Below are 25,783 nucleotides of genomic sequence, written 5' to 3'. Positions count from 1 at the left end.
TACTAGTAAATTGCTACAACAAGATAAGGTACAAGGGGGTGTTACTGTTCAACATTGAAAAGGGAAGGGAGGTTGGTGGCAATTACAAAAGTGAAACCAAACAACTGTCTGTTGCCCTGGCCTGTTACACATGATTTGGCCAGAGAAAAGGTAACGCTAGGAACAGGGAAAAAGTAAAAGGGAGGTTGCAAGGTAATTATAGGCACGAAAAGAAATCCAGACCCCAATGTTGTTTCTTTCTCTCTCCCCTACAGTCACATGTCTTCTTCTTCTTTTTTTTTGGCCCAAAGTGAAAAGCTTTGCTTGAATATACAAAACAAACAAAGAAAAACCCAAATCCTAAGCTAGGCCAAGCCACGCTCTTTTCTCTCATTTTTCTCTCTTCTCTTCTTAATTTTTCTTATCCATCTCCTTCAATTCCATGACCTTAGGCCACGAATGATTGAGTGAACTAGACAAAGGTTTCCTCCCTGTCTATTGACTCTATCCCTCTTCACCACCCAGCACACCATACTAGTCATATCGCCAACCTCCAGCTCCTTTTCTGGTGTCCTTTTCTCTCCGCATTTCCTCTCCTTGTTTGGCTAGACTCATGAGAATCATGGCCATGTGTTAATCTTTGCTCTGGTTGATAATGCAGTGGAATGAGAGATTTTAAAGTAGCCTTTTTAACTAGGAGAATGAGGGAAAGTGAAAGAAAATAAGTAAACTCAAGCCACTCCTCCTGCTTTCCCATTCATTTTTACTCTTTTACCTTGAACACATATTTTTTTGTGTTGGGCTGCTTCATTTGGCTACAAAATGAGAAAGCATGGATGGCAACTTCCTTATCACCCACTTCAGGTACTTATTTATTTATTATTATTATTATTATTATTTCTTTTCATTGTGTTATTTTTCAGTGTTCTGCATCTTTATTGGTTGAAAGTTTTGATCTTGAGTGGTCGATGTGAAGGTGGTGGCTGTTGCTGTATTTCTGGCACTGGGGTTCGCTTTTTATGTGTTCTTTGCTCCTTTTGTGGGGAAGAAGTTATTTCAATACATAGCGATGGGAATCTACACTCCTCTTGTAAGCGAATTCACGCTTTTCCGTATAGTATTTCTTTTTCTCCTTGCATATTTTTTAATGTGTACTTTCATTATGTTTAGCGGGTTTAACAACCGAGATCTGTTTTCCTCTTCTTGGTTCAAAAGCTCCTAGCTTTATTTTCTCTAATTCGATTTCCTTGTGTGTTTCTGTTTTCAGGGATTCTTCTATCTATAGATCCTTTCAAACATACTGTCACTTTAGTTGATAAATGTGATTGAGTTGATTGTTGTCTGGTTCCCGTGTTTGTTACCTCAAACCATAACACATGAACTACAAATTTGATCCCCTAAAGATCAAAATTTTGGCACTAATTGGAACAAAAACACTGTGCCATTTGTTTCTCTGTGAATGCTAGCCCTTGGCATATGCCTGTGTTAACAAATCGGGGATATTTGATACAGTATGCTATTAATTGTGGTCTTCCAATGAAAGCAGTATAAAGCCAGTCCTTGAATTTTCAATTTAGACTGTAATTGCTTAATCACTGGCCTCCCTCTCCCTCTCTCCCTCTCCCTTTTTTATTTGTGGATTTTCACAAACTGTCAAAACCCCTCCAAAGCGTGCATTTTTTTTTTAAGAAGAGAGTCAAAAGACTTTCTGGATTAACATGGAACTCAAAATAACCATTAATTAATTTCAGTATTCTACCCTTTCATGGTCTCGGGAATCCATGAAAACATATCACCATTATGTCACTTGCAGAATATGAATGGTGTCTATGTATAACAAATGTTTTATTGCTAGGTACTGAATAGACAGCTAACAAGCTTTCTATTCCGCCAACACACGTAGGGGTGATGATACTGAAAGCAGTTAATTACCAAAATACAGAATTGGGTTAGATTTTATTAGTGCATGCTATTCATTTTCAGGCTATCTAATTCCGTGTTTAACAATCAACTTCTCTTACATGATTCACTTTATGCCTTTGGATTGAGATATTTCCGACTGATTAAAGTCTGGATGAGAAGCTAATAGGTAGTAGCTATGGCATCAATGTATTTATATCTAACATGCTAGCCCATGCTAATCAAATAGATATCCTTGGGCCTGGTGATATATTTGAAACACTCGACATTTAGCTGTTAATGTGGTCTCTAAACAACAAATCATTTGCCAGAGGAAAAAAATAGTAGGCTTATATTTCGGTCATGCTATGGTTCTAAATTTCATTTGTGCAAATCATGACATGAGCCAGCCATTTTAAGCATAGAAATCGCGTCTTCTAGTCTTGTTTATTAGTGACAACTAATACAGGTCCATGTAAATGCAACATACATGTACTTCACAACCACTGTTTCTTATGCTGGTTTCATTAGTTGTGTGCTCTCAGCTTCTCCTCTAGTTGGCACTTTAATAACTGCTCCTCTTCTTTTCAGATTACCTGTGCCTTTGGTCTATATATTTGGTGTGCAGCTGCTGATCCTGCGGACCCTGGAGTGTTTAGATCCAAAAAGTATCTCAAGATTCCAGACAGTGAAAAGCATAACCCACAGAAGGATTCAAAACTCGGTGGAGGGTCCACTTCATCAATACATGATGCAAATGCTTCTACAGTTGTAGGAAATTCTCTGGAAAAAGAGGTGGTGGGTGCAGAATCAACCAAGAAAGAGCCGAAGACTCAAATTGATAAGTTGTCATCAGGGAATTCATCTTGTTTCCAGTTGGTTTTCTTTCCTTGTGCTTTTATCTGTAATCACTGCAGTTCGAGTGATGAATCTTCTGAGCTACAGATGAGCGAAGATGGCATGTTCTATTGCAGTTTGTGTGAAGTTGAGGTTGGTAGGAGTGCTTGAAGTGAATAGATTTTTCATTTCTTTTTAAATTGTCCAGTAGAGTTAATAAATATGCACTGACTTGGTTGAAATGAATAGCTTGACACTCAAGAATTACTGTTCTAATAATGTAAGCATATGCTTGCAATTTTTAAGTATTTCTGAGGATGTTTATTTTTATTGAGAAACCATTTTGATACATTCAACCGGAAAAAAAGCTAACAGCCATTGCACACATCTTGAGTTCAATCTAAAGTTCAACTGTACTACTTGTGTTTACAGTTCATGAAAGTTTCTGCTTATGAAATTATAATCCTGTCCAGGTTTTCAAGTACAGCAAGCACTGTAGAGTATGTGACAAATGTGTAGATCGTTTTGATCATCACTGCAGGGTATGGGAGGTCTTGTTTTCTGGAAAATTTTCATTTTCATCTTATAATCCTTATGCTCATTTGGTCCCTGACATTTGCAGTGGCTTAACAACTGCATAGGCAAGAAGAACTACAGACAGTTTTTCACACTTATGGTTTCTGCTCTCCTCCTGGTAAGCCCAAGCCCCCATGTTCTGCCTTACCTGGAATCTTCAGATGGTCAGACTGCATCAATAAACTGTAATCCCGGCTTCTGAAGGTCATTAGGATTTTCCATGTCCTAATTCTTAAAATCTTTCCATTCTTCCCTATGCAAGTGTCTTCGTTCCCAATCACGTGAAGCGAACCAAAAAAATTCATCTCGAGTCCATACGATGTTGTTGCCTTCTGTAGTTCATAATTTATCCATGCATGTCACGAACTTTTGAAAGCTCTTCCAGTTGAGTCCAAGACAGATGGATATTTATTTTTTTATTCCATTGGTTACTTTGCTTAATTGCTTGACTATCACGTTCCATTGGCCTCTGGCTTTACTGTTTGTGCTTAAATAGTTTCCCAATGATGTCTGAGATTCTTGAATCATTCCTGGTATTAAACAAGTTTTCACTTCCTGAACTTTCTACCATGATTCCCACAAGCAACCTCCCATTACTGAAGATTTCCCAGAGTAAGCCCTTCATTTTCAAGTCATTTTCGATGTAATTGACTATTGACAGGTATATACATGGTTTGTATACCTTGGGCTTGAGATTGCAGCTTATTCTACAATGGTCGACTGGAATCCTTGTACTTATCTGCTGTTTTCTTGAACGGAGGCGATTCTCTGTTGATATCTCTGTTAAACTGGGGAGCAGTTTCTCTTTGGCCCCCTTTGTTATTGTGGTGGTGAGTGCTCTAATATTGTTATATGTACCGCCTCATTTCTTTGCATTAAACTAATAGAATGTGTACATTCATGTAGTTGGCCTGCACCATCTTGGCTATGATTGCAACCCTACCTCTTGCCCAGCTTTTCTTCTTTCATATCCTCCTTATAAAAAAGGTAATGATGCCTGTCATTTTCTCTTCAAATTGCGCTTTCTGCTATTTTTTTATTATTCAATAAAAAAATATAATATTAATAAAGCTTTTATTTTTATTTTTTTTCCTTTTTGTATTTTCTGTGCTGATGAGCCTTATATATTTATCTTGGTACCTTTAACTGTTGTTTTGGTCTCATGCAGTTTTATGCCAAGTTGTTAGGTATAATAACATAATTTCTGCACACGTCACAGGGAATCAGCACTTATGATTACATAATAGCTCTAAGGGAGCAGGAACAAGAGCAACAAGGTGTTGATGGTCAGCAGAGTGCGCAAATGTCTCCAGCCAGTTCACTTACTGGATTAAGCAGTGCAAGCTCATTTTCTACTTTTCACCGGGGTGCTTGGTGCACACCACCACGCCTTTTTCTGGAAGATCAGGTACCTCTCACTAATCAATATTTCTACTAGGTGTATTGTGTGATCATGAATCTGTCCATTATAAGAGGGACGATAACTTCAGCATGTGTTTTATTTTTTAGATTTTTTCTGCTGTCTTTTTTGAATGCTTTGCACTTAGGCACGAGTTTACACTTTTAACGACACTGCTAAACTTCTTGATGCTAATGTAACATTCCCTGTTTTTTCAGTTTGATGTTGTCCCTCCAGAGACTGGATCTGTCAGCTCATTAGGAAAGAAGACTGTTGGAGAAGAACCAATCAAGAAAAAGAACCCAGCGGCAGTAAAGATCAGTCCTTGGACCTTGGCCAGATTAAATGCAGAAGAAGTTTCAAGAGCTGCAGCAGAGGCAAGAAAGAAGTCGAAAATCCTGCAGCCTGTGACAAGAAGGGAACCCCCTTTTGGGCTAGACATGCATAGCAGCTTTGGCAGCAGTGGCCGTCGGATGGTCCCAAGGACTGATAGTAATAGAAGGAGAGCTAGTAAGCGAATACGCATTCCAGCTGACCTACCCATGGAGTCTGCAACCCAGGCTTCAGGTATAGCTCCTGACAAGGGTTTCACTGAGACATCAACTAGCTTGGCTCCTCTCCAGCTTGAGGCCCGTAGCGCTTTCCAAACAAGCCGAGCAATGTCAAACTCAGCTGGGGTTGTTGCTTCTTCTCCTGAGAGCAGTTTAGACTCCCCAGATATCCACCCTTTCCGGGTTTCCTCATCCGGAGAGTCGAGACGTCTCATGGGTCTATCAGTGGGTGGTCCTGTTTCTCACAATTTATTTCCACTTTCAAGGTCTACCAGTGATGGCTATGAAGCGTCTGGCGGGGAAGATAGTGACAGGGTTTCTTCCAGGATTGCTCAAAGGTCAAATAATTGGAGTAACCTTCTCTTCCGAGCTGATCAGGATGAGAGTGTCTTTAGATTGAAAGCATCATCTTCATCCAGCCAGGCTCAGTAGGAAACTTTGACAATGACTCATTGAAGTTGGGTTTCGCTCTGGTTTCTCCGTGGGGAAAGGTTCAGCATTCTTTCATTTTTGGGCCAAGAAATAACTGGCCACTTACTTCGCCTATTGACTCTGTATTTTGCTTTGGATTCTGGATTCAAGGCCCCAGGAGAAGACACGACACTGCTGCAAAAAGGTCGTTGAACTTGTTTCTCTTAGCCACACCGAAGCTTCAAGCGCCCTCATTGCAACAGTCGGTCCCTGGCCGTTGCATTTGGTACCAAAACTTTGATCTTGTATTGTTTATAATACTTGATTTGTATTTTATTGGAAGGGTTTGTTGGAAATGGACTCTCATGGATGGTTTCTATTGAAGATTTTACTTTTAACATACACAGACTAATAGTATTGTTTCCGGGGTTCTGTCAATGGATCCAGCAAGGAGGAAAAGCTCACAGTGCCAATTAAAAGACAATTGCAAATGCATCCCAAGTCAACAAGCTTCAATCCTTTCCACTTCATTTTCTTGCATATGCTGGATTGTCTGATTGTCTTGTGTTGGTTCTGGTACAACTTAGAAACTAATGATTAATGGGTACCAAATTTAGGTCGAAGGATATGCCATCTACTAATTCATGTATTCCGGTATCAACAATGCCAACGCTGTAAACTTGCTGCTTCCGATTGCTACTGTGTTACCTAGCCCTGCAGCTTGTTCCGTAACTTTGTTTTTGTGGTTTGGATTTATTTATTTATTTTCTTGAAAAATATTAATTTTTTTTATGTTTTTGATATGTTAATTGTTTTTCTGAAAAACAACATTTAAATATATTTTTCATTGAAATGATCTTCTGGTGAAGCGGCTTTGTTTTCTCAACAACCACAAAAATAACTTTCCAAAGACCGTTTTGTTTGGCTTTGAAAATTTTTGAGTGTTAATTATTAATATTTTACGTTTCTAAAAACAAAAAAATGAAAAATGAAAATGATACTAAACAATCCCTCGGCTGTCAAAACTATATGAACTGCAGGTCTTATGGCTAGAATTTCCAACACCAGACTTATTCCATGCATGTCACTGCCAGACTGAATAGTAGTGATTAGAGTATATGATAGCACTGACATCGTGAGTCCGATAGTACCCGGTGAAGGCATAATTTTATAGCTCCAGGTGTCTAAAAGAAGAAACTTCATTGCAATTTCTGCGAGCTTTAACTTTTTACGGAACAGATTAGACAAAACTATTTGAATCGTAACAGAGTTTCGGCAAGTCAATTTCCAATAAAAAAAACTGGGGACTCAATGAGTTCTAGGTTTGCACGTACCCCTTTTTTTTTCCAATTCAGATGCTTTAACGATTGGCAAATGACAGCAAGACATCTTAAGATTCAGTTTCAACATTAACTGAAGTCTGTAGTACAACAAAGCTAACATACTGTACAATAGTAGATGCAATGATTTATTACGAGAACTGAAGAGGCCCCCCCAACCTCCATGAAAAACTGTCCAAAACTGAATCAAACGAGATACCTATGTCACTATCAAGCCACAAGCAAAGAGAAACCTAACAAACTCACCTCCAATCTCTATTCCTAGCTACTAACATATAAAACCTTCCACGTCCAGGCATAGCAGTATTTTGGGGGGTACAAATCTAACAGATGCCACCACAGATGAAGCTTCAGGAATCAGAAGGTCAGTGCAATCAGGAGATAAAATCTGAACTATTTCAATCACCAATCCCACCAATAGCAATGCTGCCAATGGTTAACCACTTTACAATTGAAACCACTTAAAAATCCTAAATATAGTGAAAGAGCTTTAAGCCACACCTTGTTCCTTAAACTGCCTTTGTGATTCGACAAGACATTCATACATCTGAGTCTCAGGGAAATGATACATACATCTTTCAAGTTTATGTAGATCAAATCTATCAATATCCCACTGGTATGGCGGGTTTTGAAAAAAAAAAAAAAGGCCAAAAACCATTTTCCAAACAGCAACACAGCACGCACGGAGTGCAAGTACTACACAATTCTGAGAAATGTGAGCACCGGCAATCAAGGAGTAAAAACATCAATTGGAAAAAGGAGTTGCAGCGACAGGATATGTAGCAGGAAGTAAATGTTTTCTACTCAACTCGCGTTCAAACTTCACAAATTTCCTTCTCGAACTAATGCTTCCAATAGTGTTTCTTCTCAATTTTATGGCTCAATAATCACGACTTCTTTTCCCGAACGTGATATCTCAACACCTTTTTAAGATTCCATGTTTTACTGGCAATTTTTTTTTTAATTCAAATATACTGATTCATGTGTCATTGACAAGTCAATATGCATCTTTAAAGTTTCATGTAAATTAATTTCATCTTTTTAACCACAGTGTTCAATTTATAGATTATCTAAAAGTGCACCATCTACAGATACAATCTGGTTTGCAGTATTATTATGTTTCCCTACTGAGCTCTTAGGGTTGTGAATCCACCAATTGCAGAAAGAAGAATACAGTTTAATTAGTATTTCCAGTGTGAAAATTTCAAGCAGTGGCAGCATCCAAAATCCACACTTGAATTAATTTTTCGAGTCCTATCCAACTAAAAATGGATCTGTTCAGTCTCCATCACAGATTTAGCCAAACCAATATAAGTGAAAAGAAGAGCTATAATAAGATCCATTCATAAGCAACAGCAACTCAAATCTTATTTCAGATGATGGTACACACAAGTTTCATATTCATTGCAGTATCTACATAGAACTCAGTTCAAATACACAAGTACGTACAGACTAGAATAAGCTAGAAAAGAACAACCAACAAAACATGTATAGCAAACAAAAGGGATCACGAGGTCGCTAACCTTAGTACTGCATGTCATATATAAGCAACAGAAACAAAATGAGGGTTCTTTCCATCATCAAAAGGCAAGCTAACATAGTCACCAGCAAACTCCTCAGCAATCTCCAAAACAAGCTCTCCGTGCACAGCCTTGCAATCCATGTAAAGAACAGCAAACGCCGCGATATTGTAAAGCTGCAACACCATTTGGAGTGCTGAAGTCATCACAATTCGAACAACAAAAGGCCAAATCTTCCATGCACTATCAATATTACCAACTTGCAAACCTTCCCAAGGAAAAGAACTGGCAATTACCAAACAGCCAGAGAAAAACCCAAAAAATAAAACCATAGACAAAGCCACTCCCTTCTTTCGTTTCATTAAGTAGTCACTCCTTCTCAACGGCTCAAGACCCCAACTTGATTCGGCAACCACAATCACCCGAGCTAAAATCCACTTCAATTGCAAATGAAGCAATACGAAGGCCAAAACAACCCCAAGAATCACAACAAAAACAATAAAATAAGGCGAAGAGACATTAATTTCAAATCCAGGAAGCTGAATTCCATTTATAACAAAAAACAACAACAACACAAAAGGAAGAAGGACCCCCAAAAAGATAATTTCAACAAAAGAGCCAGTGATCGAAAGGGGAAAGAAAGAAGTGAAAGCAGATTTGATTGAAGACCAAAGCTTTACAGGTCTACCGTAGAATCCATGAATAACACTGTAGGTGATGGAACCTAGAGCAAAAGTTGAGAAAGTGATGGTGAAGAGTGAAACGAGAAGAGAGAGGATAATGAAATTTGTTGTGAAAAGGTTTGATGGGTCATCTTGATAAAATGTACGAGAGAGGAGGGTTTTGGAGCCTCGAGTGGAGAATTGAGAGATGATGTTTTGGATGGTGGGGTAGACAGAAAGGAAGAAAGAAGGAGGGAGGATAAAGAGGACAGAGAGAGCCAAGAAATGGCGAGAGTGAGCGTTTATTATACGTTGTGATTCTGATAAGACAGAGCAAAGGTTTGCCGCTGATCCCATGGTGGAGATGAAGGGGGAGGGTGGTCGTGGTGGCGGTCTCGTTTTATGGGACGAAGAGATGGATTTGTTCTGTCTTTTTTTTTGTGTCTGGAGAGATCGAACAGTTAAAAGACAGGAAGTTATTTCCGGTCGTTTACTTTGTTTGTGTGCTGCTTACTTGGTGGTTCAGGCTTGAGATTGGAGATTGAAAACAGCAGCACAAACCATTTGATCGGCAAGAATTTTCTTGTTCGTGATCAGACAGCTAAAACCAATCAAACTAGATTGGCATCAGGGGACGGGGACGTTTTAAGAGCTAACAATTACTATAGAATTTTAAGGGGTCTCCCCCGCTATATATGAAAAAAAAGAAAAAGAAAAGGCAATTACTATAGCAATTTGAAGATATTGTAAGTATAGTGGGAAAATTTCAAATCTATAACTTGACGCTGGTAAAAGCGACTTTTCCTTTTTCCAGATATCTCGGATTTAAACATAAAAAATATTACTCTTTTCATAATTTGTTTTGACGGAGTCATTATAAAATACATCCAAATTATTAATTAAGATTTGATTGCATATCAGCACTTTCAACAAATTAATTTGAACAATAAGTTCATGATGCTATTTCATTATAAAATATTAAGTTATTGGATTGAAGGAATCCACCAATTTTGACATTGATTGTGTGATTGGATAACTCAGTGAAATTTATTTAAGATACACGTCAACTAGAAGGCTTGATTCGTTCCGAGAAGTTAACCCATGAAAAGCTACTCTGGAAATAACCCAATTCCTATAACAATGAGGTTGAAGATCCTCTTATGGAGACGAGGCTTTGCTCAAAATTGATGTGAATGAATGTTCTTGGTTCATCATGTAGCAGTGATGACTAGAAAATCTGCAAAAACTTCTGTTGTTATCATTAAAAGGTATAAAGATTCGCATGAATTACCAAACATGTGGAAAGAAATAAGCCTTAGAAACCGTCTTGTTTTTGTAGGGAGATCCAGAAGGTAAGAAATTAAGGTTGTTTACTTAGTCAACTTATATGAAACCGAGAATAAACCAGACAATTTCACCACCATCTTAGAAGGCTCGCCAGTCATAAACACGGACATAAGACTAAATCTATTTTCTGATCACTGAAGCTTAAGCTATCCGTTCAAGAACCGATGCCAATAATGACAAGGAGAGGGTTTATTTTAAGATGCGGAAGATAGGGAACAAACAAGTTTTCCAATTGGATCCTCGACATTGAATTAACAGGAAACGAGGATCTAGGTGTCTTGTTTTGATGCCAAGTTTGTCATAAAATAATTTTAACGAGCAGAGTTTGGGATTGTTTGTCTTTCACGTTGTGCCGTACTTTTCAAAATTTTATTTATTTTTATTTTTATTTGTATATTTAGATTATTTTGATATATTTATGTCAAAATAAAAATAAAAAAAATATTATTTTTATATATTTTTAAGTAAAAAATATTCCTTAAAACAATGTTAAACACCATCTTTAATAATGAGGTAATGTTTAACAAATAAGTTACTCAAATTAATTTTTTTTTCCCTGAAAAAACAACAGTGGAAAATATTTTGTATTATATATCAACACAAACCTTGTTAAAATCTCCAAAAAAAAAATAAAAATGCTCGAGACTCGAAATAACTATATCAAGGATGCGATGCTTGAAGAGGTGTACCCCTCTGCCACCGCTAGAGTTCTTTTCTTATTTTGCTTCATCACGTCTTCTTCCTTGGCAAATGTTGCGGCATAGCTCAGTCATCGCTGTCGTCATCTTCTACGTAGCTGAAAGGTAAAGGCACAGACTTGAACGCGCGATATTTTCCTACGTTGTTCAAATGTTCATTCTCCAACCTGACCGACAATTCAACCAAAAGATTTAGAGATTCTCGTTCATTACGGATCTTGAATTTTTTGCTGTTTATTTTTGTATTTTAAAAATGTTTTAATTTTTTTTTAAAATTTTAATTTTTTATATTTTTAGATTATTTTGAAGTATTAATTTTAAAAATAATTTTTATAAAATAAAAATAATATTATTTTAATATATTTATAAATATAAAACATTGTAGAAATAACCGGAATCAAACTTGAATCAAACTTCTAAACAGAAATGAATCAGACTGTTCCTGGACATGCGTTCTTGTGGACTAAAAGAGGGTGAACAGTGAAGTCATGAATCTAGCAGTTTGGGGCTACCTGGAATCTAACAAACAAGAAAAAAAGAAAAGGACTTAAACCTGACTACACAAGAATACTCAAATTTAATGATCGAAGAGATGAAATTGGCTGCATAAAAACACTTGAATGTTCATAGTTCTAAAGATAACAAAATCATGGATTAAAAAATTAAGTTATAAAGAGACTAAAATAGAATTAAGTTATAAAAATTAACTAAATGAATTTCTAGAGGGTAATGATTTGCCCACCAAACGCTCTTTTTGAAGGATAAAATTTAACAATCCCTAATTAAGAAACAGCGTGAGTATGATTTGCCTTGCTACATGATAGAATCAGAAGGATGTGGCCTTTCTCTCCTTTAGAACATCTATGTTTTGTTTTTTGGGAAAAACCTCAGTTTAGTTATAAATCTGTACGTTCATTCTCAATTGAATCCAAATTTATAAATTTTACCAATTTGATCACAACTTTTTTTAAAAAAACTCTCAATTAGTGTTCATCGACATTCTTATCAAATTTGATGTTGATTTGGTGCATAAATATGCACATTAGACCAACATTATTAATGTTTATTAATTTTTCCTTCATTTTTTCATGAAATTAGGTCCTTTTATTTAGTATATAAAACATGCATATGAAATTTAAACTTTTATAAGAACTTGACAAAGGGTTGCAATTGAGAATGTATGGGATCTAATCGATAAGATTTATAGGTTTGAAATGCAATTGGAAATGGGTATATAGTTTGGGGACTAAATTCAGATTCCCATTTTTTTAACCACTTTCACGTAACGCCCATCCAATGCAAGCGCAGGCTGCAGCTAAAAAAGCTCCAATGGTGGCATCTTCAACTGCACACCTTAGAAAAAATGCCAGCATCCTGCATCTATGACACACACACGGTTTTGAATCACCATCCCATTCACGCAAAGAACCCACCGACTCCTCTCTTTCAGTATCAGAATCCCTCACTATTAATTCCCTCCAATTCCAGCAATCAGTTTGCAAGTTCCCGGGTTTTTTTCACCATCCGATCTGTCTTTTCCATGTTTCTCTTATTGGCCTATAAATCGAAATCTAAGTTTTGTTTCTTTAAGTTAAATTGCTCGGCAGTTTCTTTAATTCAAGATCCAATATAGTGGCCCTGTGTATACATTGAGTCTTGTTTCTTTATATTGTCGAGTAAATATTGATCAAATGGAGGTTTCTAGCGGAGCTTCTCCTAGAATGAGCTTGGATCAGCTACAAAAGGAGGGATCTGAAGAAACCCGTTTCCAAAATTTTGAGCTTGATTCATTTGATTATATTGATAGCCATAATCTTCAGTTCTATTCAACGAGTGCATTGGACATCTTGAGAGAAACAGTGAGGATTCTCCGATGTAATTCATGGTCGTTTATGACAATTGCTGCTTTGCTTATTTGTCCAGTATCTGCCATTCTTTTGTCGAATGTATTGGTTGATCAGTCTATTGTTAAGAGATTGAGTACTAGGCTTTTGTTAGTTGCAAAATCTAGCGGACTTCCATTGAGGCCTCTTATCAAACAGCTGTGTCATCGTTTCGCCGAGATGGCTGTTTCGTCTGCAACGTGTTTCCCGTTGTTTATTACCTTGTCTTTGTTATCAAGAGCTGCTGTGGTTTATTCTGTAGATTGCACATATTCGAGGAAAGATGTTGATGGTTCAAAGTTTTTGGTGATGATAAGTAAAATTTGGAGGAGGATTGTTTCGACGTATTTGTGGTCGTGTATGGTGATTGTCGGTTGTCTCACGTTATTCTTCGTTCTTCTTTTAGCTGTTTGTAGCACATTTTTGGTGCTTGGGTTTTGGCCGGAGTTAAATCTGTATGCTGCGATGATAGTGGGGCTAGTTTTCTCGGTTATTTTTGCCAATGCGATTATTGTTTGCAATATTGCTGTTGTGATCTCTGTGTTGGTGGATGTTTCAGGGCCCCAGGCACTGCTCCGGTCCAGTGTTTTTATTTGGGGACAGACTCAGGTGGGTCTTTTAATATTTCTTGGATCAACAATTGGGATGGCATTTATAGAAGGTTTGTTTGAGCATAGAGTTAAGACATTGAGTTATGGGGATGGGTCTTCCAGGATTTGGGAAGGTCCTCTCTTGGTTATCATGTATTCATTTGTGGTGCTTATTGATTTGATGATGAGTGCAGTTTTCTACTATAGTTGTAGATCTCATGGCATGGAAGCTCGGATGGCGGATGCCTGTCAATTTTAGGAACAGTTACTGTTTTTGCTGAATCTGTGGGCATTCCATGACGCGATCTTGTAAATCGATTGACATTGTAGAGTTTTCTCCAGTTAGTGAAGGCAGGACTTGTATGAGAACTCTCTACTGATAAGGAAGTCGCATGGAACTTCACTTGCCATTAGCATGCAAATTAAGATTATGGCTGTTGCTAAACTCAGATGAATCTGTAGTTTTCTGTAGAAATGTTACTGGAATGCGGAACATCACATTCTTGGTATTCTGCAATAGATAAAATAAAATTCAAAACAGGTATGTGAATTTTGATGGGTACAGTATAGTTGTCAAACAGATAATCCTTGGAGATAAACCTTTAAAAATGATAATAACATTTTCCTTTCATCTGGTGGAAATCCATTTCCTATTAGCTTCTTCTTTTATTTTTTCAGCTACCTTTTGTCCTTTGCATGTGCTGTCCTCAATCATGGATGATCAAAGTTGTCTAGACGTATTCAACTGCAACTATGAATTTGTTAATATTTGATTTCTATAAATTAATTTGTTCATTGTATTGGATGTAGTTTGCCAGTTGTATGCATTCTTTTCCGCACAAGGACATTGCGCGCATAAGTTTAAAATGTTGGAAATGCCTGATGGACCAAATGAAATTCATGATTATCTTGCTCAGGATTGATTTTGATTTCTTTTGGCCTGTTTCCCAAGTCGTTGAGGAAGTGTGTAATTTCATATACTTGTAATCATTGTAGCATTCATATGGGCAGTTAGTGATATAATAATTCCGTTTGCTGGGTCTTTCACTTTGAAATCCTTACATATAGCTGTTGTCTGGTTGCTGGAAGCTTTAGGGGAAAGGATTTCAAAGTATGCTTCTCAGGTTTTCTTTTTTAATAATGGATATCCCTTATCATCTTGAGATGCATGCTGGAAAGCAAAACATCTCTTAAATAGAAAATCACGGTTTTTTTTCTTTTGCTTGTAAGAGACACACCTTCAATTTGAAAACCATTCTACTTATGAACAACCCTATGGGATTAGTTTTTTATTCATGTAGTTTCATTGCCTCAATCACCAGAATTTTGAGAATTGTCATTTATGCTGTGAATATCACCAAAATTTCATCCAGGTGGAAGCACGATGATTGAATTCAATAGGTCACACTTCTTCTCGAATATGTTCACCACAGTACCTTTATTACAAGTATCCAAACTATTTTGTTCTTGTTGAACATAAGCTGGTGCTTATGCTGCATGAGGCTTTTGCCGAACATTGGGTTCTCTAACACCTCGATCCTTTGACTTGTTTCCACATTAAGGAAGTATACTAATCTCTAATTCTTATGCCCTTTAGATGATTTGTTGTTGTGCCAATTCTAAGAATCAGGTCTTTACTTCCAGGAGCTCCACTGTTATTGTTGCACAATCTCACAGGTATTTCAGTGCTTGTTGACCCTTCAGGCTCACTTCAGATGCCAGTACTTCCATTACTGGATTTTCCTTCTTGAAAACTATCGATAGAAGTGAGACAAGATGATTTCTCGCATCTAGATAGTCTATATACAGAAAGCAAGAAATAATACAATACAATATAATTCAGCTGGTAGCGAACTTTGATCTTAAGTGTTGCAACAAATTTTGATGTTAAGTGTTGCAAGTCATACCCACAAGATTGATTTGTTATTGTTGAATAAAGGTTGATGCTTCTCGTTGCCTCATAGTTTGCTGGAGTTCTTGAGGGTTCACATTAATGCTAGAAGGTCCTGGATCATTATTGGTAGCTATTTGTTTCCTTCTATCCTCAGATAATGCCTGCTGCTAGAAGGTCCTGGAAAACGAACCTCAAGTTTTCATGGTGGCAGGAGTAATGCGGAAAGCAAGGCCGAAGGAGCTTAGCATTAAAATCAATGTGATAGAGGGGCAGAAACCATGGTGAAATTTGATTAAAAAAAGATGTTAGTGTTGTGAAATGTTGGAATCTCTTTTCCAAGGTGCCGCTTGAATTTTGAGGTCCAGTTCTCGATTCTAATCTAACAGTGTAACAAACCCAGGACGACCTGCGGAAGACATGTCGTTCATAAATAAAAGTTAAAAACAAAAAACCCTCCATACTATATGTGTAAAATAAAAGGCATGCCATTCATGTGCTCATTCATATACATGACATGTCGTTTATCTAGTCTAAACTATCTAATCATCACAGACAGTACCTCACTCATGCGGAAAAGGGAACATCCCTTTGAACAAATAAAAAAAAATAAAAATCCCCCCAAAATCTGCACCTTGAACGAATAAAATTTATGAATCAGATAAATGTTTTATGTTCAGGAAGCCTTTCTCTTTTCGCCCCGGTTTGGGTTTTTTTTTTTTTTTTTACAACTTAGCCAAACGGCTCTTTCCCTATTTTTGGTTCATAAAACAGTTTTTTTTTTTTTTAATACAATCTTGTTTTCTAAAAAAATTGATTTTTTTATTTCAATTTTTTTTAATGTTTTTAGATTTTTTAATATGTTATTATAAAAAATAAATTTTAAAAAGTAAAATTATTTTAATATATTTTTAAATAAAAAACCAAAAATAACAAAAACACTTTAAATTACATTATTTTAAAAAACAATCTCTGCCTAAATCACAAACACTGTCAGAAACTAGCAGCGGGTAGTGTTATGACGTAGGTTGAGCTTTCCCTTGTAAAATAATGTAATTTAATAATATTCAAGCGAAAAAACACAAACTATAATATTGCGGTTGTAGCTGTGACAGTGCTTGGAAAGAACTGGATGGCTCGCCTCGCGCTCATCACCGTATAAGGAGTAAGAACCCCGAACAGTTACGATTCCTCCACTTCTTGTCAGCGTTTTGTATATGAACAAAACCTAAACCTTGGAAAAGGTGAGCAATTTAGTTATTTAACACACATATAATTTGTATTTTCTCTTGGCTTGACATCGGACTAATTGTTTAACTCCTTTTTCCTTGTTAATTATAATAATCATTAATATTCAACTCTATTGCATTATAATTTTTTTCCTGTCTAGCAACATGCGTGCATATAGTTGGACATGCGGTTATTTGAGTTTGTGCAGTTAAACTGTTCGACAAAAAGCCTAAACGAAAAGTTTGCTTGTTTCCTATTTGATTGAAATGCTTTAGGTCAGCCTCTTTTTATATATATTTTATTTGCAAGTTTGCATAAGAATAGTGACTTCTCTAGTAGGACGTCTAACGAGCTTGGCTATATTTTGTAACAGGGATAATAATGGACAGCTACATACAGGAAAAGATCCATAAATTTGAGGAATTTGTCGATGGCCATTTGAAACCACAGCTTGTTCGCGCTATTGCTGAACGGTATGGATAAATGTTTTCTTTTTTTGCTTACTTTCTTTTAATTATGGCTGCCACCTCTTTTTATCATTATTCTTATTACATAAGTTCTGCTACTGCTATTGTAATCTCAAAGTTTTCTACTTTTTAAGTGAGAATGAATGGGAAAAGAAGCTTAAAAAAAATTAAGTATAGCTTACATCAAATGCTTAGCATGTTGCTTCTTTAATTTGCTGGATCGAGAGTTCACAAGTAAAAAGAGATATTTATAATTTACTCTATGTTGAATGCTGGCTTTGTTGGATGCTTATTAAATGTTTTCCATGTTCTTATTTTGCAGGGACAAGGTTTTTGAGCAACAAAAGATTTTGTATCCTTTTGTTCCTGTTCATGTTTACTTAGAAAATAAAAAAATATATCCTTGTGCACCTTGGACATTGAACGTTTTTTAATTCAATTTTACAGCTCATTTAATGATCTTTGATAGCATCAATGTTTTCTTCACCATTTACTTCTAGCTCAGATTTGCGAAGGAATATAGAGAACTTCGAGAAGAACAGTGTAACTAATCTCAGAACAATGGTCAACCTTGGCTCTGAAGTGTACGTGCAAGCTGATGTGTGAGTGCTTGTTGCCTTGAAGTACTCTAGTTTCTATCAGTAGCTGCATGATTTATCTTTCTTTGATCTCCATGTCTTTTACATATTAGGCCAGATACACAACGCATATTTGTGGATGTTGGACTTGGATTCCACGTGGAGTTTACCTGGACTGAAGCTTTGAATTTCATAGCGCTAAGGGAGGAAAAAATAGCAAGGTATGCAATTTTTCTTTGGTTAATCAAAGCTTTCTCTTAGCATTTACTTAACAATATTTTCATTGCCACCAAAATTTTCATGCCACATTACTTACCAAGCATCGGAAAATACGTCAATGCACATGTTATGGTTAAATATAAAATATTTTGCGCAAAAAAAAAGCTCCCTGAATAACAAGACAACTTGCTGATGGCAGAGTTGAGAGAAGAAATCCTTGCTGGTTACTTTTGTCATGTGTTATCTAGAAGTAGTTCTTAATATGACAAACCTTATTAGTCATTACATATTCTGTCATGGTAGTACCAAAATGAAAGAAAAAAAAAAAGGCTTGTCATGCAAGTTCCTACATCTGACCATGGTGTACCTTATTTATCTCTATACTCCCTTACAATAAGAGAGGACACGGAACTAAATCCTGAATTGATAGCATATATTGAGATCTCGTAGCGCCTCTGAGGCAGAAGTTAGCAGTGCATGTCAGATTATTCTTCTCTTTGATCATTTTGCTTGGTCTCAGCTACAGTAGGAGGTAGGGTAGAGGATGTTTAGGAGTGTTTCCCTTTTGCTTGACAAATTTAGGGGGTGGCCAGGGGTGGTCCTGGCTCTCCCAAAGTTTGAAAATTTTTCAAAAGCCCCCGACATTTATAAAAAAATTTAAGGCATTTTTATGAAATGCCCCCTCCCCTCAAAATCAGAATTGTATGTTATGCCTCCCTACAGTTTGCCAAGTCTAGATTTGTCCCTGATAATGTGAACAACTTGTTGGCATTAATTATGATGAACCCTTGGGTGGGGATGCTGGAATAGAGCTACTTTTCATTGTGATCGAATTCTGAAAGTTCAATAATGGAATGAATGATCTTAAAGGCTTTTGCTTAATACTGTAGGGTATGCCACAGGTCCCATCAATTACATGGACTGCACTTGCATCTTCCCTTCAGTTTCTTGTCTGCACATCTAATGTCTTTGTATCCATCACTCTTGCCATTTTGTATGGCTGTATCACCACTCTTGAAATTTTCAAGTCCCGGGAATATCTAGGGGTGTTCTGTATTCATTCTTTATAAGGAAAGGGTGTTCTCTTCAAAACCTTAACGATAAACTGAATTTGATTCTGCAGACAAATAGAGGAGTACACTCGCTTAATATCATCAATTAAAGCCAGGATCAAATTGGTAAGTTTTGTTTTAATGAAGGCTCATTTTGTTCCAAGTTCTTGCTGTTTAGGGGAAAAAAAATCTCTCCTTTTGTCTAAAAACCATCTGAATGCTGCTAGGAACTACTTTTAGTAGGTCCTTAGTCCTATATGTGTTTTTCTCCTTCTTAAGTAGAAAGGGGCTTCAGGACGTGAATTCTATTCTTAGTAACATACAAGGTGAGGTATGAAGAACATTGCATTAACTATATAATTGCTTTCACCGGTGAACCACGAGCTTTTCTTGGGTGAGAGTTTTAATCAGACATATCCATGGTGAAAGCACTTGGTACTATGACTTATTTATTAGCATTTCTTGATAGTTTCTGGGATTTGAGAACCATATCATTGGTTGCGTGCAGGTCTGTGAGGGGATTCGAGAGTTGCTCCAACTGCCGGCAGAGAAATCTTTACCACAGCGTGTTTTTTAATATTTATGAGTTAAAAGTGTACTGCAACCACTTACCCTCCTTCATAATTTGCACTTGGGAAAGTGATGGTCAAGAGAGTGAAAACAAGATTCTTGCTCTGTGATTTAGAGGATAATAGTTTGGCGTTGATGCTTTTCTGATACCCACTTCTGTAAGATGTCCCTTTTGCGGTGTTGCTGAATTTACTTTTAACTGCTAAAACATAAAGTGGAAGTAGATATAATTTGGTGCTTTTATTTGCCAGCAGGAATGCTGTAACACCCTTGTTGTAATTAAGGAATGCAAAGAAGTCCCATAATTATATAGTCTTTTTTTTTTTGGAAAATTAACACTTTAAAAAAAAAGTTGAGAAACTAGCACAAGCCAAAAAAATATTTTGAAAAATAGCATAACTGTGATACAGTTACCAAGTATAGTATTTAAAAAAAAAACTCTTGGGAATTGGGTGTTTTAAGTTGTCAAAATGAATAGAATGAAAGGAAGGAAAGAGAGATTTTAGATAGCTTGTTGAGAACTTAAAGGAATGCTCTCCGTGGCTGGGATGGCATGTAAAAAAGGGTTTTTTATTTTTTTGAAAATATATTACAAAAATATATTTTTTATTTTTTTATAATATTAATAATTTAAAATGATTCAAAAACTTCTTAAAAAAATTAATTTACAGCTAAAATATAAATATATAAAAAACTAAACAGGACCTAAAGCCAACATCATCTGCCATCACCTCCCAGCATGCACCAGCCTAGTTGCGGGCTAGCAGTGCGAGTATCGTGGACATTAAATAACGTTCACTCGTTGATTAGCCGGCTATGTATCCTGTGAACAAAATTTTAGCGCCCCCAATATCCATTGGATCTGGATAAAAAAAACTAAAGTCTTTTATTGCAAGCCCAAACCTAGGCTGCAAAATTAAGCCCGTCTCTGTTGTTAATTCTGGGTCAGAATTTTATCGTTGAAGAATCGACGTAAAACTACCAGGTTAAAAAAGGAGTGTGGCTGGCATCTTCTATGCACTTAAAAAAATAGATGAATAAAAACATTTCTTTTTTTTTCTTGGTTACGTGTTTTTGTATGTATGTAGGTGTAACTGCCAAACTGAGACTTGACTGATTCCACCTGAGATAGGGTTTTGTTTGTGAGGTTAGATGGCAATGAGAGAAAAAATGCCCCTGTATGCAGCCAAGTGAGCATAGTAGGCTGGAGGCACCAATGAGATTGGCTTGATGCACATTACAAATGTACAGCACAGGTTGTAAACCAACTTTTGTAGTTCATCAGAAGTGCATTGGTTATCATCCCACAGGACATGGTAATGTGCTGGCCTGCTTGTACCTTTCACTCCCCAATGGCTGCATAGACAGAAATCTAATTCCCTTGGACGTGTAATCAGTGTCCACAACTGTCCCAGGCGGTATTTTTTTCTTCAGAAAATTGGTTCTTAGTTGAAGATGGATCAGTCTCACAAGGAAAGAACCTTGTGTGATGTCTCCTCTGGACCACTGCAAAAGAAATGGGAGGTCTATAACCAGGGAATCTAGAACAATCCTTCTCTAATGGCTTGCAACTCCTCTTGAAGGACCTTATAAAATTGGGTTTCGCTTACTCCGTCCCTAAAGAATATTATTCTTTTTGGAAGTTCATTCAATTCCTGGTAAAAGTCATCTAGTAAGGTCCTGGATGATTTCTTGTGGATGTGTTTGCGACCTCATTCCTGAGACGTACTTGTTTGCTGCAGGCCAGTTTATGCTACTAACCACAGCAACAGCAGATGGACTGATATCGTCTAGTGGGTGAGGATGAGTCACATCCGCTCCCATGAACATCACAGGTTCATTGGGACGAAGAAGGCGGGGAGTCTGAGAGGGTAATGAATTACACAAATCAACTGTGCACCCACCAACTTTGCATTGATCTTGAGAGCCAAGTTAGCCAGAAACTGAGAGCTCAACTTGCCAAGATTTGGATACAAGCAGCACTGGGTCACAGCACCAACACTTGTCTTGTCTCTGCTATTCGCTTTAAATCAGCGTAGCCTTTGTGTTTCTTTTCCATCACACATATAAGCAACTGGAGATCGTTTGATGCAGCACTGTGGATCTTCTTGAGTTTTGATTCCAGAAGGGAGACATTGTTTAGTGCTTGAGTTGGCTCATACTGAGGGCTAATTATGGTGTTCTTGTTAAGGAAGATGCCTAATTGTTCACACCTTTGAGATAGCCGGTTTAGGAATTTTGGAATGTTGGACTTCTGATCAAGGGTGACTCCAAAACTTATCAGTGCCCATCTTTGGATTCTAGTTCCTTCAAAGACATAGCTATCCAGTATGTTCCACTGGCGCCTTTGAGATAGCCGGTTTATGAATTTTGTATTGTTGGGCTTCTGATCAAGGGTGACTCCAAAACTTATCAGTGCCCATCTTTGGATTCTAGTTCCTTCCAAGACATGGCTATCCAGTAGGTTCCACTGGCGATCATGGCGAGAAGGAATGGGATCTCACGACATAGCTATCCGGAAGTTTCTTTTTTTGTTTTGTCTATAGCTATGATTCATCAACACCATGTTGATTCTTACCTTCGGCTTTCCCTTTTCCCTAAACTTCTGTTATCATGATTAGTGGTGATGGCCAGGGGGGATGTGGTTGGGGGCCATTCATGCACTTGGGAAGGCGGGCCTTTCCAATTCTTTCAAAGGATAAGACATTGTTGGAATGTGGCGATGGGACAATGTCATTAGAGTGGAGCCGAGGATAATTCAAATTTTTTTTTTTATTACTATTATAAATTCTGACCACATCAGGCCCACTAAAATCAGAAGATTGGACAAGCAACCACAATTCCCAAATTACAACGAGTCAGACATGTGGCACCATCAAAATACCCTGTTTAATGTTGAGCCTTTACGCCACAAGACTATCAACTGGGGCTATGGGCAAGACAGGCCACCTAGGTAGGTGACAAATAAAGAGAGCAGGCATATATGTAGAGCCAACAGTATAAACGAATCCATGTAACCTCGAAGAACCGATGATGTAAGCTTCGGTTGTCAACACATGGTTTGGACGATGGACCCATATCAATCTCAAAAAAGTTCAGGGGCAGAAGAGGATAGCAGGAGGAGCTTGGGATTTTGATCCGGAGGGCCAAATAGGGCACAAATGTATGGAACATATCGTATTGAACTTGAGGAGGGAGGGGGGTTTTCTTCTTTTCTTGTAAAGGGGGCTTAAAAATTAAAGTTTTCCAATCAAGTGTGCCCTGCCCAAGAAACATTTAGGCAAATGAAACGAGAGTGATGCAGAGAACTATCTCTTGAAAGAGGATTATTCAAACACCCTCCAGGTCTGCTAATCAGTGAGATGTATGCACGCATTTTTCATGAGTTTAATCAATAGTTTGTAATTCCCACCAAGAATCATATGATGTTTTTCTTCTTTTTTCTTGTGAAAAAGGAGTGAGAGGTATCACCGCAACCAAAACGATCAAATTATCAACAAAGAAAGAATTAAAACCCTCCAAGATGGCTCGTTTTGTAGCATAATGCGGTGAAAATAATCCCAACATATGTAGTGGCCATGCTAGTGGGTGTGTGGATGCCACGAAAAGGGGCCTGGAGGGAAAAAAAATTCAGAGTTAGACGAAGCCTGGAAAAAGAAAGGTTGGTTAGATAGGTGGCTATGGGAGAAATAAAATGCATCTGCCTAGCAGCTGTAACACGAATTGTTTGCCCGCCATGCCAGTTAATGTCTCAGAATCTGTCACAGGAATATCTGCATTTCTATTCTGTGCTCCTAGGCGTTCCTTTTTATCCTTACATGAATATCTGCCATCACCTCTTTTGAATCATGTACCTTCGCAGAAAACACAACTCTGTTAGCATTATAGACACTTTGAAGACGCTCTCTAGCCACTAGTTTAGAGTTGAACTTGGTACCAAATAGAAACATCGTAAAGTCTCTCTCTCTCTCGCACTCTCTTTCTCTAGCTAAAGTTGTAAGTAAAGCCTAAAACGCTCTGTGAACATGATTTAGGTAAATGGAAGGGAACTAAACTTTTGACATTCTGCACAAAGGCTAGAAGTCTTGGATCATCACATTAACTAAAGTTAACAATGTTCTTTATCTTTCTAATTAGTGATGGTTAGTTAACGTCTCGATTGGTTTAAAAATCAGGTTTATGGGTATTGCAGAAGCACTAGGTGTGCTCAAGGATAGTGGAAAAAGAGGACCAACCCTGGATTTGAATCCTAATTTTTATTGTAATTAATTAGAGTGCCAAAATGAAAGTACAGCGTAATTACACAAGAGATTACCACATAGCTTATTTATTTATGGAGGCGAGGCAAGCAACCTCCTTCTAGCAGTGCTGTTTGCTCTGCTTTAGATTCTTGTACATTGGGAACACAATTCAATAATCCAAACTTGAAACTTAATTGGAATTTGTTTGATTATTGTTCTCTGCAATGCAGCATTAACCAAAATGCAGCAATGCTGACCTACAATTGTCACTTATTTTGATGCTAAATGAAATATTAAGAATTCTGCCTAAGTTGCTACAAAAATAGGAGTAACACAATTAGCTCATACTATTACCAATATCCCTTAAATGTTATTGAAGCAGATAGGAGGAAGATCGAGCGAACTCCAGAGAGACAATTCACCATCTTCCTTGCTCAAATAAGAGGAAGAAGACGAGGACCCCTTTTCTGTTGGGGTTTGTGGAATCTCGACTTCTTCTTGCACCTCCTCTTTGGCATCCTTTCCCATGTCATCTCTTTTCTTTTCCTCCTCGTTGTTATTGCTATTGATCCCAAGGTTAGATGGCAACTCATACCCACCATTTGCCACCGCTGGCATTCCTGGTCTGAATGCCAGCCTTAAACATTCGGATACCCCATTGTAGGCATAAAGAGAAGCTGAGAACTTCCGTTCGTGCTTCCACCGCTTCATGATCTCTCTAATCATTGGTGGCTCATCCCCATGATGTTCCTGCTCCATTGGCTCCATCATCTCCTGTGCTATATCAAATGGAGAATGATAGAAAGATGATCCTAATGCATCATCAAATTGAAAATCAATCAGCCCCATATCAATCTCTTCTTCTCCTCTCCCCTCTTCCTGTCCACCTTGACCACTGCCATCAACATTTCTCCAACTATCATCCACTTCAAATGTGCTTGTACTCCCATGATCTTCTGTAATATAACGTGATTCAAAGAAACCACTCGTGTGGTCGCTGATAGTCATAGTATCAGCAGTGCTATTAGCAGTATCACTATTTTCAACAATGCTGATATCTCCAGGCATTTCGAAGAAATGGTCGAACTGGCTTTCCTGTTCTCTGGCTTCTTGCTCCTGTTGGTTAACAGGGAAAGTAGTGGTCTGTGTGAGTGAATTGTGTCTAGCTTTAATCCTAAGTAACAGGAGGTTGACGATCTTTGGGGGAAGAGCTGGCTTTGAATGTAGAGACGGGGAGCAAGGCCAGAAATTTGTCCTAGTATTAGCTCCTCGGAGCAAGCAAGCTGCCTCGTCATAAGCTCTTGCGGCTTCCTCAGCAGTATCATAAGTCCCCAACCACACTCTAATCTTCTGAATTGTATCTTTTATCTCTGCCACCCATCGGCCTGACGGCCGCTGCCTCACCCCAAGGTATCGTTTTCGAGCTCTCCGAACTCCATGGAGTGATTCAGCATCCTCCATCATTTGGTCCCAACCCACGTTCCCATCATTGCTTACCCTCTCTTCTTCACCCTCACCTGCCTTTCTCTTCCTCGCCATATTCCTGATCTGACGATTGCTTTCTAGTTTACAGCCTTCCTGTTATGTTTAAATACCGTGTTCTGGTCGATGGAGCTTGCACGTAAGCTCGCTTTTATGTGTTCTGTGCGACGTTTTCAGACGTGTATATAAGGGTGAGGGGATGCTGTCCACTTGCATGAAACTTGCGAATAGTCTGGGTTCTACTGCTTGGAATTACCTCGTTGTTCCTCGTTTAATTCGGCTCCTTTTTTCTTTCTTTCTTTAATCAAAACCTCACTTGGATATCCCTTTCGACGAAGAGGAGACTTCAATGTAGAGCAAG

General features: G+C 37.7%; 4 protein-coding genes and 2 pseudogenes across 6 annotated transcripts; 3 read left to right on the top strand and 3 right to left on the bottom strand.

Annotated features, from left to right (window-relative positions):
• LOC105121119 (probable protein S-acyltransferase 22) lies at positions 1-6,056 on the top strand. The gene is made up of 9 exons (XM_011019649.1): positions 1-843; positions 956-1,069; positions 2,470-2,868; positions 3,189-3,257; positions 3,338-3,409; positions 3,993-4,121; positions 4,198-4,278; positions 4,511-4,699; positions 4,909-6,056. Exons 1-9 carry the CDS (start codon positions 802-804, stop codon positions 5,671-5,673), a joined length of 1,860 nt encoding a protein of 619 aa, XP_011017951.1. The 5' UTR covers positions 1-801; the 3' UTR covers positions 5,674-6,056.
• A 2,250-nt stretch (positions 6,057-8,306) lies between these two features.
• LOC105121111 (uncharacterized) lies at positions 8,307-9,878 on the bottom strand. Its single transcript, XM_011019637.1, has one exon. It carries the CDS (start codon positions 9,529-9,531, stop codon positions 8,530-8,532), a length of 1,002 nt encoding a protein of 333 aa, XP_011017939.1. The 5' UTR covers positions 9,532-9,878; the 3' UTR covers positions 8,307-8,529.
• Positions 9,879-12,474: 2,596 nt separating this feature from the next.
• On the top strand, positions 12,475-15,880 carry LOC105121104 (uncharacterized; annotated as a pseudogene).
• A 646-nt stretch (positions 15,881-16,526) lies between these two features.
• On the top strand, positions 16,527-20,011 carry LOC105121088 (Prefoldin chaperone subunit family protein). 3 transcript variants are annotated; one of them, XM_011019604.1, is made up of 7 exons: positions 16,527-16,606; positions 16,690-16,827; positions 17,187-17,286; positions 17,603-17,632; positions 17,781-17,882; positions 17,972-18,079; positions 19,638-20,011. In XM_011019604.1, exons 3-7 carry the CDS (start codon positions 17,195-17,197, stop codon positions 19,807-19,809), a joined length of 504 nt encoding a protein of 167 aa, XP_011017906.1. In that variant the 5' UTR covers positions 16,527-16,606; positions 16,690-16,827; positions 17,187-17,194; the 3' UTR covers positions 19,810-20,011. The 3 variants fall into 3 exon arrangements, with proteins under 3 accessions (XP_011017906.1, XP_011017898.1, XP_011017915.1); XM_011019613.1 differs by lacking the exon at positions 16,527-16,606 and adding an exon at positions 19,201-19,255 and having other exon boundaries at positions 16,618-16,827; XM_011019596.1 differs by lacking the exon at positions 16,527-16,606 and having other exon boundaries at positions 16,610-16,827.
• Positions 20,012-20,368: 357 nt separating this feature from the next.
• Positions 20,369-22,406, bottom strand: LOC105128084 (protein argonaute 7-like; annotated as a pseudogene).
• Positions 22,407-24,286: 1,880 nt separating this feature from the next.
• On the bottom strand, positions 24,287-25,519 carry LOC105128074 (ethylene-responsive transcription factor RAP2-11-like). Its single transcript, XM_011029595.1, has one exon. It carries the CDS (start codon positions 25,477-25,479, stop codon positions 24,304-24,306), a length of 1,176 nt encoding a protein of 391 aa, XP_011027897.1. The 5' UTR covers positions 25,480-25,519; the 3' UTR covers positions 24,287-24,303.
• Positions 25,520-25,783: the final 264 nt, after the last annotated feature.

The sequence above is a fragment of the Populus euphratica genome, unplaced genomic scaffold (assembly GCF_000495115.2).
Source record: "Populus euphratica unplaced genomic scaffold, PopEup_1.0 scaffold1.1, whole genome shotgun sequence".
In the NCBI taxonomy this organism is placed as follows: domain Eukaryota; kingdom Viridiplantae; phylum Streptophyta; class Magnoliopsida; order Malpighiales; family Salicaceae; genus Populus; species Populus euphratica.
This window is presented reverse-complemented; position numbering and strand designations above follow the sequence as displayed.